Source organism: Halichoerus grypus, chromosome 13, assembly GCF_964656455.1.
Source record: "Halichoerus grypus chromosome 13, mHalGry1.hap1.1, whole genome shotgun sequence".
Taxonomy (NCBI): domain Eukaryota; kingdom Metazoa; phylum Chordata; class Mammalia; order Carnivora; family Phocidae; genus Halichoerus; species Halichoerus grypus.
In genome coordinates, this window is record NC_135724.1 from 62,214,804 (window position 1) to 62,228,396 (window position 13,593).

General features: G+C 58.4%; 1 protein-coding gene across 1 annotated transcript; it reads left to right on the forward strand.

The window, feature by feature from the left end:
- Positions 1 to 10,838: 10,838 nt before the first annotated feature.
- Positions 10,839 to 13,302, forward strand: CCDC188 (coiled-coil domain containing 188). Its single transcript, XM_036104171.2, has 9 exons — positions 10,839 to 11,372; positions 11,556 to 11,663; positions 11,822 to 11,926; positions 12,047 to 12,103; positions 12,214 to 12,273; positions 12,417 to 12,481; positions 12,665 to 12,722; positions 12,976 to 13,025; positions 13,116 to 13,302. The coding sequence occupies exons 1-9, from the start codon at positions 10,839 to 10,841 to the stop codon at positions 13,300 to 13,302; spliced, it is 1,224 nt and encodes a 407-aa protein (XP_035960064.1).
- Positions 13,303 to 13,593: the final 291 nt, after the last annotated feature.

A 13,593-nucleotide genomic window follows, 5' to 3' on the forward strand; every position in this document is an offset into this window, starting at 1 on the left:
TGGTATATCTTGAGCTCACAGAGAACATTTAATCTTAGTTAAAAATAAATAAGTTCAATTATTGGAAAGGGAAAAAATAGCCTAGTATTTACTGCAAGTGAATCAAAGGTAATTACTCTGGGAAAAGTCCCCTTTAAGGATTCTGGGCACCATCACCCTCCTGTCAGGGTCACAAGGAGCAGGTGGGGTCAGTTCGTGGGCCCGCGGGGGAGGAGCAGGGAAGGATCACCCAACCTCTCCCCAGGGGTGCATCCCTGACCCTTCTTCCTTGGCCCAGCACTTGACTGTCAGCCAGGTCCTGGCGCATGCCCCCTGGATGCCTGGGTACGGTCACACTCCAGCTGCTGGCAGAAGCAAATGGCTCTGGACATCCCCAGGCCTTTGGCTCACCCACTCATTGCTCACCTGCTGTGCAACCGCAGAGAAGCCCTTCAGCTCTCTGAGCCTGTGTCCTCAGCTGGAAACTGGGTGATGAGGCAGCCTCCCCCGTCAGGGGCTTGTCCGTGATAATGATCAGTGTCCCTGTGGCAAGAGGCAGGAAGCCTCTGGTCTGTGACCATGACCTGTCTGCTCTGTAGACAGTGGAGCCTTGCTTTCCCTCCCCAAGCCCCAACCCAGCCCAAGAAGTTCACCCTGGGCCCCCCCTTCAGGCCAGTCTAAGACAGAACCCTGAGGCTTGGAGCCCCCTCAAGCAGAATAGTACCTACTCACCCTGGCTGTGCACCGGGCAGCCTGGAATCAGGGATAAAAGGGTTTTCAGGGGTAGATCTGGCTTTTGGAACCAGATATAAGGCCAACCACTCCCAGACAGGCTAGCCCCTGCCCCAAGTCTGCTTACTGGGGGCCTGGGAGTGCTGGTGCCTGGCAGACCTCCCACCCCATACCGGGGGGCCTCCTTCCAGGCCCCTCCCTGGTGTGACCCGGCCAGGCCGCCTCACCTTCCGGCAAGGGCTTCCTCTCCCCACCCTGGCCCCTGACTGGATGAGGTCGCCACCCCCCAGAACCCACACCAGGGCCTTCTGAGGTGACCCCAGGCCGTGAGGACCAGCTCCATGCCCCAACAGGCGCGCACAGCCACGGGTGATGAGCTGCGAGGAGCTGCCGCTGTAATTAGCACGAACGTGCTGCCTTTGCAGGAGAGGAAAATCCCATCTCAGAAATACTCGTCCAATGTAAGTTCAATTTCACCCGCGGGGCCATAAAGCCCTCTTCCAATCACCTGGTGCTGTTGGTTGCCAGCACCGTTAATCCTGGGAATGTTATTTAGAGCCAAGACATCACTCAGGGAAAAATCAGGTCCGAACCCTACAAGGAGCCCCACTCCATTCCCTGCAGAGGACTCGGGAGATGAACGATCCCCCGTGGGGGTGCTGGGCACGGAACTGGGTGTCCATGGAAGCCACAGGATCCCTACGTTGTCTCCCTCCCCTACCAGCTGGCAGAGTCCCAGATGGGCCCATCTTGGGTGGGAAGACTGAGGCCAGGCAGCTCAGCCCCACTGCACTCTGCCTGCTCCCACCTGACACTGTCCTTCTCCTGGTCCCCAAACCACTGCAGGTCCTGATCCTCCTCCAGAGATTCATCCCACAGCCCTTTCTTTAAAATCGTTTCCTTGATTACCGAGGGTAACAATGAAAACACGTAATTGAATCTCCAAGAAATTACCATTTTTATAACTTGCTCCCAGTTCCTGAGATAAATTAAACGTCTCCCTTGTATGGCGAGCCCACTCGCGGCACATCATCGAGGGATGATACTGCCCTTTATCATCGATGTGGGGCCTTATTAAGAAGAATGCCTCACGCTGCCTCCAGGGAGGCGCCTGCCGGCTCCACCGCATAGCCGGGAGTGGGCAGCTGTTGACTTGAGAGGGGCTCGGCCAGCATGTAGTTGGGCAGGTGAGTGGGTGGCTGGCCCTTTGCTGGATAGCTGGCTCGACGGTGTGGGTGGTTGGTGCCGGGGGCTGGTGCACCTCCCCAGAAAGCCAGGCCTGAGGCTGGAGGGAGGGGCAGCAGGGAGCAAGGCTACCCCCGCCTGTTGACCAAAGCTGACCTCAGGGAACCAACCTGCCCACTGGGCTGGGCTGGGCACCCAGGGGTCCCGCAGCACCTCAAGGTCAGACACCGGAAAGGCATGGGGGAGGGAGTGCAGGTCTGTGCCAACAGGGAGGGAGTATTAGGTGACCAGTTGTTTGAATGGTCAGTAAGCTTGTAAGCCAGTTCTTTGGTGGGTTTGGTGGTCACAATTATCTAGTGGGTGAGTTAAGCTCTCGCTGCCTGGGTGGGTGGGTGCTCGTGTAGGTGGTGGGAAAGTTGAAGCCCCCAGACTGTGGATCGTGTTTGCTGCCAGTGTTTGCAGGCCGCACCCAGCAGACTCACCTTCCCACAAAGGACCCAACAGGGAGATCACTCACATGAGAAAGTCGAGTTGGGGGAGGGGGAGGGGGGTGTGCTCTCTCTGCTCTTTGGGGACAGGAGGCCTAAGGCCCAAAGAGCAGCTTTCCACTGAGGACATCTGGGTGTACTTGGGCCAAGGGCAACAACCTGGCGTCAACAGGGACTGGGATATGCTAGCTCTGAAGGTCAGGTGGCCTTGGGGCCAAGCCCTCTGGCAGAGCAACCAAGGGGACTGGAATGGAACAGGCCGGGGAGGATGATGGACAGCCCCAGGAAAGGACTAGATGCCCTATATCCCACCCACCATCTCTCTATCCCCCATACAGCCCCACAGGGAGCCCTGCATCCCAGGGCTTATCTGGAGGCTCTGGAGACGTGTTGGTCTTAAAACCCCATTGTCGGGTGGCAAAGTGTGACCTCAGTCCACTTTCCAGCCATGTGTTCTGGGCCTGAGTGAGGGCAGCCCCAACGCCCCCTTGTCACACCCCCCCAGCCAAGTGGGAATTGCAGCTAAAGGGATAGTCTGCCTGGGCCTTCAAGGGACAGCGAGGCTGGGCTCAGGCCCCAAAAGCCAAGGTTGAGAGAGCCTGTGTCCCCCACCTTCTCTGGCCTGCAGCCCCATGCCCCAACCCAGGAGCCCCTAGCCCATCCCCCAGGCCCTGCCCACTTCCCTCCAACGTCACAGCTCCCCCTCCCCGCCTCATCTTGACCAGGCCCAGCCAGAGTCCGCAGGGCAAAACACAACACCTCAGCTGTCAGCCCCACACCCCAGAGCCCCATCTCACCAGGCCAAAACCCAGATCCTGGCCTGGCTCTAAAGAATGGGGTTCATGGGGCCGTGGGGCTGCCCAAGGGCCAGAAAGCCTTGATAAGGGCTGGGTCACCTAAGAGGTGGAGGCCTTGGGGGTCCAGACCCAGGTCTGGGAGCCCGCACTGAGAAATCCCCCCAATACCCTGTCCCTGGCGTACAAGTAAACACCTGGTGTGTCTCCCTTGAGAAAATAAGGGGGTAGGGGTGGGGGCCGAGGGTTTCAGGGCACGCACTCTGAGCCAGGGACCATGTGGTCATGCCAGAACAGTGGCGGTACCCAGCCACCTGGCCAGCCCTCCACCCAGGCATCTGAGATGGTGGCATCTCTGGGCGCCGACCACCAGAGTCCTACCCACACACACACCCCACCATGGCTGCTCTTGGATCCTGCAGGTGAGCCCTGTCCTGACGCCCTCGCTGGCTCCGCTGTCCTCCCTCCAGAAGGGCTCTCCCCTGCACCAGTTTCTAGCCAAGCCCCAGCCCCCAGCAGTTCCCAAGCGCAGGCCCGAGGCAACTGCGAACCTAGGCCCCCTCCACCACAGCCGTGGCTGCCCGCTAACAAACGGCATGATGGGGCCAGCCCAGGGATGTCAGGAGGGCTCCACCTGGGAAGGCTCACAGATGGGAGCCCCAGGCCCTTGGGAGGAAGCAGGTGAGGGACCCCTGAGAGGGGTGTGTGTAAGTGTTGAGAGTCCCCTGGCAATTCAGGTGTGAACGGTGGGGTAGAACTAGCAAAGGACATTCTGATCCGCATGGCCAGCCTGCCACGGACCGAGGCCAAGACAGAACCGCAGATTCAAGTGGGGAGGAGGTTTCTGCCCCAGCACTGTCTCTCCTCCACCAGGGGCAGCCCCCTGCCCTGGGCCTGGGGCGGGGGGGGGGGGGGGGGGGGGGGAGGGGGGGTTGGGGGGTGCCCTGAAACCCTCAGCCTGTCAGCAGGGTTGTGGCGCCATCTGGTGGTAGGTTCTGGGCCCCACACTTTGGCCGGTTGGCGGAGGGTAGGGCGTCCTTCAGAGAGAGGGAGCACCCTGGCACCCAGGGATGCTAGCCAGGCCTGTGACCATTCCAGGTCTCTCCACTTCACCCGACCCGCAGTTTCTCACTCAACTCCATTGGGCACATTGCCTGGGTGAAGTGACGGGCCCCAGGAGCTCATGGCCCAGCCCTGTCTACTCCCAGCAAGAGCCAGGTAGAGGCAGAGGGTAGACAGCAAGGTGGGCAACACCCTGGATCCTGACCCCAGTAAGGACCTGGCAAGGCGACCCTGGCACTGGCCATCGGGCACCCAGGCCAGGCTTGGTCCCTGGGCACCACTGTGCAGCTAGCAGGGGCAGATGGTCACGGAAGTCCCGAGAAAGGGGTGAGCCTGGCTGGATGGGATCTTCTTGGGGGGGGTGGTCTCTGGGCCCAGGCAGGGGTAGGCACATCCAATACACCCAGCCAGGAGCACAGGGCCTCGGCAGCCCCCAGAATGGCCATCTCCCCAGCCCGGAGCCCTCAAGGCCTTGGCTGATAGTAATTTATTGGAGCTGTGCATCCCTGAGAGGATTTTCCTTGACATTCTTATTATCCCTCTGATTCTTAAATAAAAAATGTGAGCGGTGGGTGTCCAGAGAGTCACCCTGAAAGGGAAGACAAATGGCTTGCCACTGCCCAGGGACAGGACAGACAGGGGAGCATCCCCTTCTGCCCCTGAGCCTCGGCTTTGGAAATGGGACCACCCTAGGAGGACTTCATAGGCCCAGCCCCCCCCCCAGCGCCCTCCCTGCCCTTCACCTGCACCCCATCCTAGGGCCCACCCCCAATCCATCCTCTGTCCAGCAAGGCTGCCCCCACAGACTGGAGAAGGGAGGGGAGGCGCCTATCTCAGCAACTTGTGTGCACTGGCCTGGAGTGTGCGGGCTGGCCCTGGGGTGGGCCTTCATTCCCCAGGCCGCCCCGGCCCCCACACGGCCACAGCCAATGCAAGACCACCGTCAGAGCCCCATGGGCCCCGGCCATGGGCCACCCTCTGCTACATGCTCAGAGCAAAGGAAATCTCACCTCCTCCCAGGCCGTGGGAGAGAAGTGAGGGGCCAAGAGTGACCTGATGCCCCAGGTAAGAGGGTAACCCGCAGCCTGGGACTGCTCCAGGAAGCTTGCAGGGCCTGAAGGACATGTGGGGTGGCTCTGAGGCCTGGAGAAGGGAGAGTCTGGGCCAGGGCCTGGGTTAGGGGAGAGATGGGGCGTCTCCTGAGGGGCTGCACTGGCCCTGGTACCCCGAGTTCCATCTGCTCCAGACCTGTTTCCCACCCTTTGATATGAACGTGGGGCATTGAAGGTTGAAGTCCCAGTGAGTCCAGGCAGGAGCACCCTGGCCTGGCTCAGGGCAGGAAGGGCGTGGTCCCGCACACCTCCTCTTCCTCCCTAGCCAACCCCTGCTCACACGCTCCAGGCTCCCTGAGGCCATTGGGCATCGTGGCAATCTGGGCAGGAAGCGGCTGCCATGGCAACTGGCATCCAGGGAGGTGCGCTGCTTGGCAACAGGGGCCACGGCCCGGTGCTCCCTACAATGCCCTAGAGCCGCACTTTCCGCCCATGGACAGGAATTCCGGCCAGTACTGGGAGCCAGCACAGACTCACTCCCCACCCTCCTGTGGGCATCCCGAAGCCCAGACTCGAGGCAGAACCCCCACACACCCGGATCCGGGACGCTGGTTTGCAGGGTTCTTTAAACGCATTAGCGTATCTGTCCCCATTCATGGGAATGCCATCCCAGCTGTGGATCCTAAGCACCCTCTCTCCCTCTGAGAGCATCCCCACCACTTAGGGTGTTCTCCGGCTCAGGGCCACATTGCCAGGACCAGAGGGAGGGGGTGAAGAAGGTTTCAGGGAGTTGGAGTCTGCAAGGGCCTCCAGCAAATGGGGGCACAGCCTGAGTAAAGGTGTGGGTGAATCAGGGAACGTGGGGTGCCCAGGCTGGGAAGGGAGGTGCCTCAAGGGAACAGGCAGTGAAGCCGGAGCTCCTGTGTCATCTGAGACCTCCTCAAACCCACTCAGGGATCACCACTGCCTTTGGGCCTGACAACCCGGCCAGGGTGCCCGCGGTGAGAAATGAGGACCCCATCTGGTATTTCCGTACATGACAGCCCCTGGAACCACCAGTCTCCATGAGGACCTCTTCTCTCTCCCCCATTTCACATTCCTGAGCACCTGTTGGCACCTGGCAGGCTGAGGGACACTGAGGGCAGGATGCAGCTCCCACCTGCCCCCCTCCGCCCTGCCCCTCCCCCACAGCGGCCCCCCGGGGGGCCTTTGCCTGGACTCCTTCCCCACGGCTGCCTCACCTCAGAGGCCCTCCAAGAAGCCTTCCTGGGCCCTCAGCTTGAGTTGTCTCCTGAAGGGTACTCTGAACCAAACACATCCAGATACCCATGAGATTCCAGAGAAGAATTACAGGAGGGAGGCTAAGCAGACCCCCCCACTTGCCTGGCAGTTTGGGGGAGCAGCTTGGGGGGGGCAGCTGGTGCCTGAGCCAGGCTCCAGGAGCATCCTCCCCAGCTCATCCCCAGGTAACACCTGTTGTTAGAGGCTATAGAGACGGCACTCCCACCCTAGGAACACAGAGGGGCCTCCTGGGGCCGGGGCCACATGTGTCCACCTGCTCCGGCCTGTGTGACAGCCTCCTCTGTCAGTGAGCCACCCACCCGTGGCTCCTGCAGCATATCCGCCCCACATGACACAGAAGACAGGAGGAAGACATCTGCACGCAAGGGATCTTGACTAATTTCTTCAGACAGGACATGGGGCCTGGCTTTGGTGGCGCGGCCTGGACACCAGCAGAAAAACAGGGCTTGCTAGGGGACAGCTTGGGGGGACCATCCAACACTGAGGCGAGGCAAACGGCGCTCTACTCATCACGATGGCAGGACAGCAGGTGACCCGGGGACTCCCCATGCCGCCCCCTATTCCAGACCACAAAAATGCAGCAGGTAGATGTTTGCTCCGAGGCAGGAGGGCCTCCTTCCCGGGACCTGACATTAAGATGCTCCAGCAGCTCTTAAAGTTAATGGGGAGAGAAACGTGCCAGTCAGCTCTTTCCTGCCTCCCTTACCCACAGGAGCAGAATAAAAAGAAAGCCAGTGTCTAATAGGAGGTCCCAAGACCAAAAAGAAAAAAAAAAGCCACAAAGAGAATAAGGAAAATACAGGAAGCAAAAAGTTTCCCTCCCTTCTAAGCCCACTGTATCCCTAAAACAGAGCAGGATGTTCTAGAAAAAGAATAGGGGGCATTCAAAGAACAGTAACGATGTCTTGGAAATTTAAAACATGATTTCTGACATTCAAAAGACTGGCAGCAGAGCCTGGCCTCCTCCCAGCAGCACTGAGGACCTTGAGGCCCTCCTCAAATTCCCACGGGAAACACCCTCTGAGCTGATCTTCTCCACAGCCCCACATCCAAAAAGCCTGAGGTCAGAGTAAGGTGCTTTCTGGAGACCTGTGAGATGTCTCATTATTCCCACGTGAGAGGCCACTACTAAACTTAGTGACTAAAACAATCATGATGTAGCCTGGGGCTTGGCGACTTGGCTTGTCCCTGGGAACCATGCTCTACGGGGTGCACTGGGCTTGTCAGCCCCTTTGGGCCTTTGGGGACAGGCTGGAATGATAGAAAACCTCTCTCCCCATGACCTCTCATCTGATAGCAAGGCCTCCCCAATGACAGAAGGTCCACAGGACAGCAAGAGAGGGAGGTCAAGGCCTAGCACACATGCCCAAGTGATGCACAAAGTCCAGGATGAAGAGAGGGAACTTGTCTCTTGAAGTGAAGGGGGAAAAGTCACATTGTAGAGGGGCAAGGCACTAGGAGAAAAGGGATTTGTGGCCGTCTCTACCATGCAAAGACTTGAGTCCACCTTTCTGAGAGTGTTACTTGAGGATGGGCTTCCACAGAACAAGGGAGGGCACTGACGAAGAGGAAGACGTGGACCCAGGATATCCAGGGGCAGTGGGGGGGGTGGGGGGGACCTGCAGTAGCACAGGCCGCATGGTGGACTGTTGGAAAGAAGGGAGGAAAAACAGACCAAGGGCTAAATCTGGCTCCAACTGTGGATGTGTGCTCAGTAGTCCTTAAAAAGACCTCTGTCACAGAACTAGAACAAATAATCCTAAATTTGCATGGAACCACAAAAGACCCTGAATAGTCAAAGCAATCTTGAAAAAGAAGAATACAACGGGAGGTACCACAATCTCAGATTTCAAGATTTACTACAAACCTATAGTAATGGAAACAGTATGGTACGCACAAAAATAGACACAGATCAATGGAACAGAATAGAAAACCCAGAAATAAGCCCATGGTTATATGGTCAATTAATCTTGGACAAAGCAGGCAAGAATATTCAATGGGAAAAAGGCGGTCTCTTCAACAAATGGTACTGGGAAAACTGGACAGCCACATGCAGAAGAATGAAACTGGACCACTTTCTTACTCAGATTCAACTCAATTCAAAAATAAACTCAAGATGGATTAAGGATTTAAATGTGAGACCTGAAACCACAAAAACCCTAGAAGAGAGCACAGACAGTAATGTCTCTGACATCGGCCATAGCAACATTTTTCTAGCTAGGTCTCCTGAGGCAAGGGAAACAAAAGCAAAAATAAACTATTGGGACTACTTCAAAGTAAAAAGCTTCCGACAGCAAAGGGAACAGTCAACAAAACTAAGAGGCAACCCACGGAATGCAAGAGGACATTTGCAAATGACATATCCGTTGAAGGGTTAGCATCCAAAATCTATAAAGAACTTATAAAACTTCAACACCTCAAAACCAAATAATCCAATTTAAAAATGGGTAGAAGACATGAGCAGACATTTCTCCAAAGAAGACATGCAGACGGCCAACAGACACATGAAAAGATGCTGAACATCACTCATCATCAGGGAAACGCAAATCAAAACTACAACGAGATACCACCTCACACCTGTCAGAATGGCTAACCAACAACACAAGGAACAACAGGTGTTGGCAAGGTGTGGAGAAAAAGGAACCCTCATGGGGCACCTGGGTGGCTCAGTCAGTTAAGCGTCTGCCTTCAGCTCGGGTCGTGATCCCGGGGGTCCTGGGATGGAGCCCCGCTTCAGGCTCCCTGCTCTGCGGGAAGCCTGCTTCTCCCTCTCCCTCTGCCCCTGCTCCTGCTCCTTCTCTCTCTCTCTCTCTCTCTCTAATAAATAAATAAAATCATTAAAAAAAAAGAAAGAAAGAAAGAAAAGAAAGAGAAAGAAAGAAAGAGAAAGAAAGAAAGGAAAGAAAGAAAGAAAGAAAAGAAAAAAAGAAAAAAAGGAACTCTCGTGCACTGTTGGTGGGAATGCAAACTGGTGCAGCCACTGTGGAAAATGGTATGGAGGTTCCTCAAAAACTTAAAAATAGAACACCTTTATGATGCAGTAATTCCACAACTGCATATTTACCCAGAGAATACAAAAACACCAATTCGAAAAGATACATGCTCCCCTATGTTTATTGCGGCATTATTTACAATAGCCAACATAGGGAAGCAGCCCAGTTGTCCATTGACAGATGAATGGATAAAGAAGATGTGGTGTGTATAGTATAAACAACAGAATACTACTTCAGCCATAAAAAAGAGTTAAATCTTGCCATTTGCCACAAGGGCGGAGCTAAAGGGTATAATGCTAAGTGAAATAAGCCAGTCAGAGAAAGACAAATGCCGTATGATTTCACCCATACATGGAATTTAGGAAACGAAACTAATGAACGGGGGCGGGGGTGAACTCGGTGAAAGGCATTAAGAGTACACTTCTCAGGACGAGCACTGAGTCACGGATAGAACTGTTGAATCACCGTATTGTACACCTGAAACTAATATGACACTGTATGTGAACTATACTGGAATTAAAATTTAAAAAATAATAATAAAAGACCTCCGAAACACCGAAGAGAGATCTCATGTCTGATTCCATCACTTAACAGTGGTGTGACCTTGGGCAAGTGACTCAGTGTCTTTGTGCCTCAGTGTCCCCACCTATAAAGAGGATGATAATCGTCCTTATAGAACCATTAAAGTAAACGTTCAATAAATGATTTTCAAAAAATAAAATCCCAAAGGTCGGTTAGGTAAAAAAGCCAGGCCGTGGGATAAGCTGTCCTGTGTGAGGAGGAGGTGGGGCCGCACGCCGCCCAGCTGCACAGAATGTGAGGCTGAACCCCAGCAGGAGCTTAATGACCAGGCTTGTGGGTGGTGGGTGGTGGGAACTGAGGTGGGAGGGCCACACTGGATAGCACGTCCGGCCTTTGATTTTGTTTTAGCCTTGTGTCTGCATTACCTGTTTTACATTTTGAGAAAAGAGCTAATGCAGGTGGGGGAGCTGGGGTGGGGGAAGATGCACAGTGGGGGAGCAGAGAAGGGCACTTCAGGAACAGGGTCCTGGTGGGAGGGACCCCACCAGCCCTGGCTCTGGCCACCACCCCAGCCCATTGTGACCTCCCTGGCTGTGCTCAGGCCTTTGTGACAGGCACTCTTGAAGCGGACCTGTGAGCCATGACACCTAGAGGGCCCTCAATAAGAGGGTGGCAGGTCGGGCCAGGCTAGAGCCTGGACCTGGGGTTAGGAAGGGGTTACAGGGAGGTATGGAGGGGCCCAAAACCCTGGGTCCCTGTGGCCACTCCCACCCCCAGTGCCCGCAGCCGTCAGCTTCGAGCAGCCACGGAGGATGCCTGGATCCACCCTGCCAGGGGTTTGTAAGGTGGCCCTGCCTGGTGCCTCTCAGTTCCACTCACTCCATAGAGTCGGCCAGGCCTTTCCCACCTCCGGGGGCAGGGAGCGGGGGGCCCAGGGTCGGGGCTGAGGTACCTGGGAACTTTATTGCAAGCGAGGAGGGCGAGATGCAGCGACAGAGACCCAGAGACCCAGCGGGGGCAAGACAAGGACAAGTGGAGACAAGGCTGGGGTGGGGCTGGCCCCTGCACTCGGGACGAGAGCAAGGGGCACCCAGGCAGGGGGGGTCCCCCAGCTCAGGGCCCAGACCCTGCCCGTGCCCGCCCCTGCCGACGGGGTCAGGAACCCCAACCTCACCCAGGGCAGCCCCCTCCCCGCTCCAGAGCATGCCCCTGGATCCTGCAGAGCAGTCCTTCCTCCAGCTGGAGCAGGAAAACCAGAATCTGGTGAGTGGCAAGCCCGCCGAGGCTCCGGGCGGGGCCAGCCCAGGCTCAGAGCACATCTGTGCAGTGGGCTCGCAGCCGTTTGCAGAGCCGAAGCTTCTGCCCTGGCCCGCGTGGCCTCTGTCTCCTGCCCAAGAGGCAGCTGTGACAAGCAGCCCCATCTCTCTGCCCCTCCCCACCCCTCAGAAAAGACAGAACCAGGATCTGCGGGAGCAGCTGGGGGCCCTCCTGGGGCCAGGGCAGCAGTTCCTGCCCCTGTGCCCGGAGCACTCGAGCTGCACGGCCCTGGCCTGGGTAAGTGCATACGGCAGACGCCCAGCCCGGCAGGACAGAGGGCAGTTGTCGGGAATGACCGCGTGACTCCGCACCTCAGCCGCGCCCCCGCTCTCCAGCCGGCCCTGAGCGCAGACGCTGCCCACGGCCGTGGGGCTGACCCAGGGGCTCTTCCACAGCCCCCCGAGCAGGCCAGTGCCCGGCCCCTGGAGGACAGGGCGCCCTTGCAGCTGCTGCGGCGAGAGATGTGCCGGGGCGAGGAGTCCTTCGTGCAGCAGTCTCAGGTGGGTCCCCGGGCGCCGGACCATGGGAGGGCTCCTCCGTGCAGCAGGCGCCGGGGACCCCGGGGAGGAAGGAGCTGACCCCATTGGCCTTGCCTGTGCCTGCGCTGTGCCCCTCCCCAGAACGAGCTGCAGCAGATCCGACTGTCCTTTGAGAGGAAGAAGATGGCCATTACCGAGGTGCCCACCTGGCTGGGGTGGGAGGGCCGTTGGGGGACCCACACCTGGCGGGACACCTCCGTGGGCACCCTGCTCCTTGGAGCGTGACCCAGCCTCTCCACTCCCTCCAGGTATGGGACGGCGTGGCCGAGGTACACATGGCCCTGAACAACCAGGCTACTGGGCTCCTGGTAGGTCCCCAGAGGGTGACCCCCGAGGCTGAGGGTAACAGAGGGTAGGCAGGGGGTGTGGGGGCAGGGGAGCATCGAGAAGCAGAGGGATACGGCCGAGTAGTCAGGGTGAGAGGACTTGTTTTACTTCCTCTGTCCCCCAGAACCTCAAGAAGGACATCCGGGGAGTACTAGACCAGATGGAGGACATTCAGCTGGAGATTCTGGGGTGATGTGCAGGGTCAGGGGCCTGGGGGGGCCTGGCTGAACTGGGAAAGGGGCAGGTGTCCTGGCCAGGATGGGGGGGGGATCAACCCCTGACCCTTCCCAGTTCCACTGCACCAGACCAAGGGGGTGGTGTGCGCTGGGGGCAGGTTATCCATGGCCCTGACCGCAGCCACCCCCCATCCAGGGAGCGTGCCCAGTGCCGCACCCAGGCCAGGAAGGAACAGCAGATGGCATGCATAGCAGTAAGCCCCCTACCCACACCCTGTCTCAGTCTGGCCTCGCCCTAGAGGCCCCTCTCGGGGAGGGTTTGTGGGCTTCAGTGGAGGAGGCCCCAGGGCAGGAGCCCCAGCAGGAGCCTGCTGACCAGTTATCCCTGAGATATGGCTGCAGGTGCCTGGTCCTGGGTGAGGGAGTGAGGGGTAAGAACCGGCAGCACAGGGACCCCCCCCCACCCCTGCCATGGGGGCAGGCTCTGACCCAGCCCCTCCCCTGCAGAAGGCAAGGCCGCAGCTGGGATGTTCCGAGGGCCTCAAAGGCCAGCTCTGGTAGGTGGCTGCGTGAGTGCACGGGCAGGGCCCAGTCCCCTGGGACCGTCCCCGAGGGCACCCCCGCCCCCTGACCGCCGCCGCCCGCAGGCTGCTGGCCCTGAGGCTGCTGCTGGGCGCCCTGCTGGCCTGCACCGCCGCCTACGTGTACGTGGTGGACCCCGCGCCCTTCGAGGGGCTGGTGCCCCCCCTGCTGAGCCGCGCCGCTGTCTGGAAGCTCCGGGCCCTGCTGGGCCCGTTCCTGCGCCTGGAGGTGGATGACTTCCTGCCCTTCTAGGCCGGAGGCCCAGCGGCCCCAGCGAGGAGGCCAGGCGGCCGGCGCTGCCCCGGGTACTCAGCGGCCACGCTGGCCCCTGCCCACCGCACTGCCGCGCCCCATCCCCGCCAGGAGCTGCGGAGAAGGGTGGAGGCGGGGTCTGTCCTGAGGGCTGGGCCTGCTGCTGGACATATAGTCGTGACACACACAGCGTGTGAGCTTGTTTCCATGGAAACGGGGGCGGGGGTGGCGGGGGCAGGAGGTTTTGCTGCCTTCTGAGGCCAATCTCACACTGAGGGTTCCTTGGGGTGG

Bases quoted from the DNA above. Each gene is read 5' to 3' on its own strand.
- CCDC188 (XM_036104171.2), top strand. From the start codon at position 10,839: ATGGAGGGGCCCAAAACCCTGGGTCCCTGTGGCCACTCCCACCCCCAG. The intron at 11,373-11,555 runs GTGAGTGGCAAG...CCCACCCCTCAG, and splicing joins AGCAGGAAAACCAGAATCTG to AAAAGACAGAACCAGGATCT. The intron at 12,482-12,664 runs GTGATGTGCAGG...CCCCCCATCCAG, and splicing joins ATTCAGCTGGAGATTCTGGG to GGAGCGTGCCCAGTGCCGCA.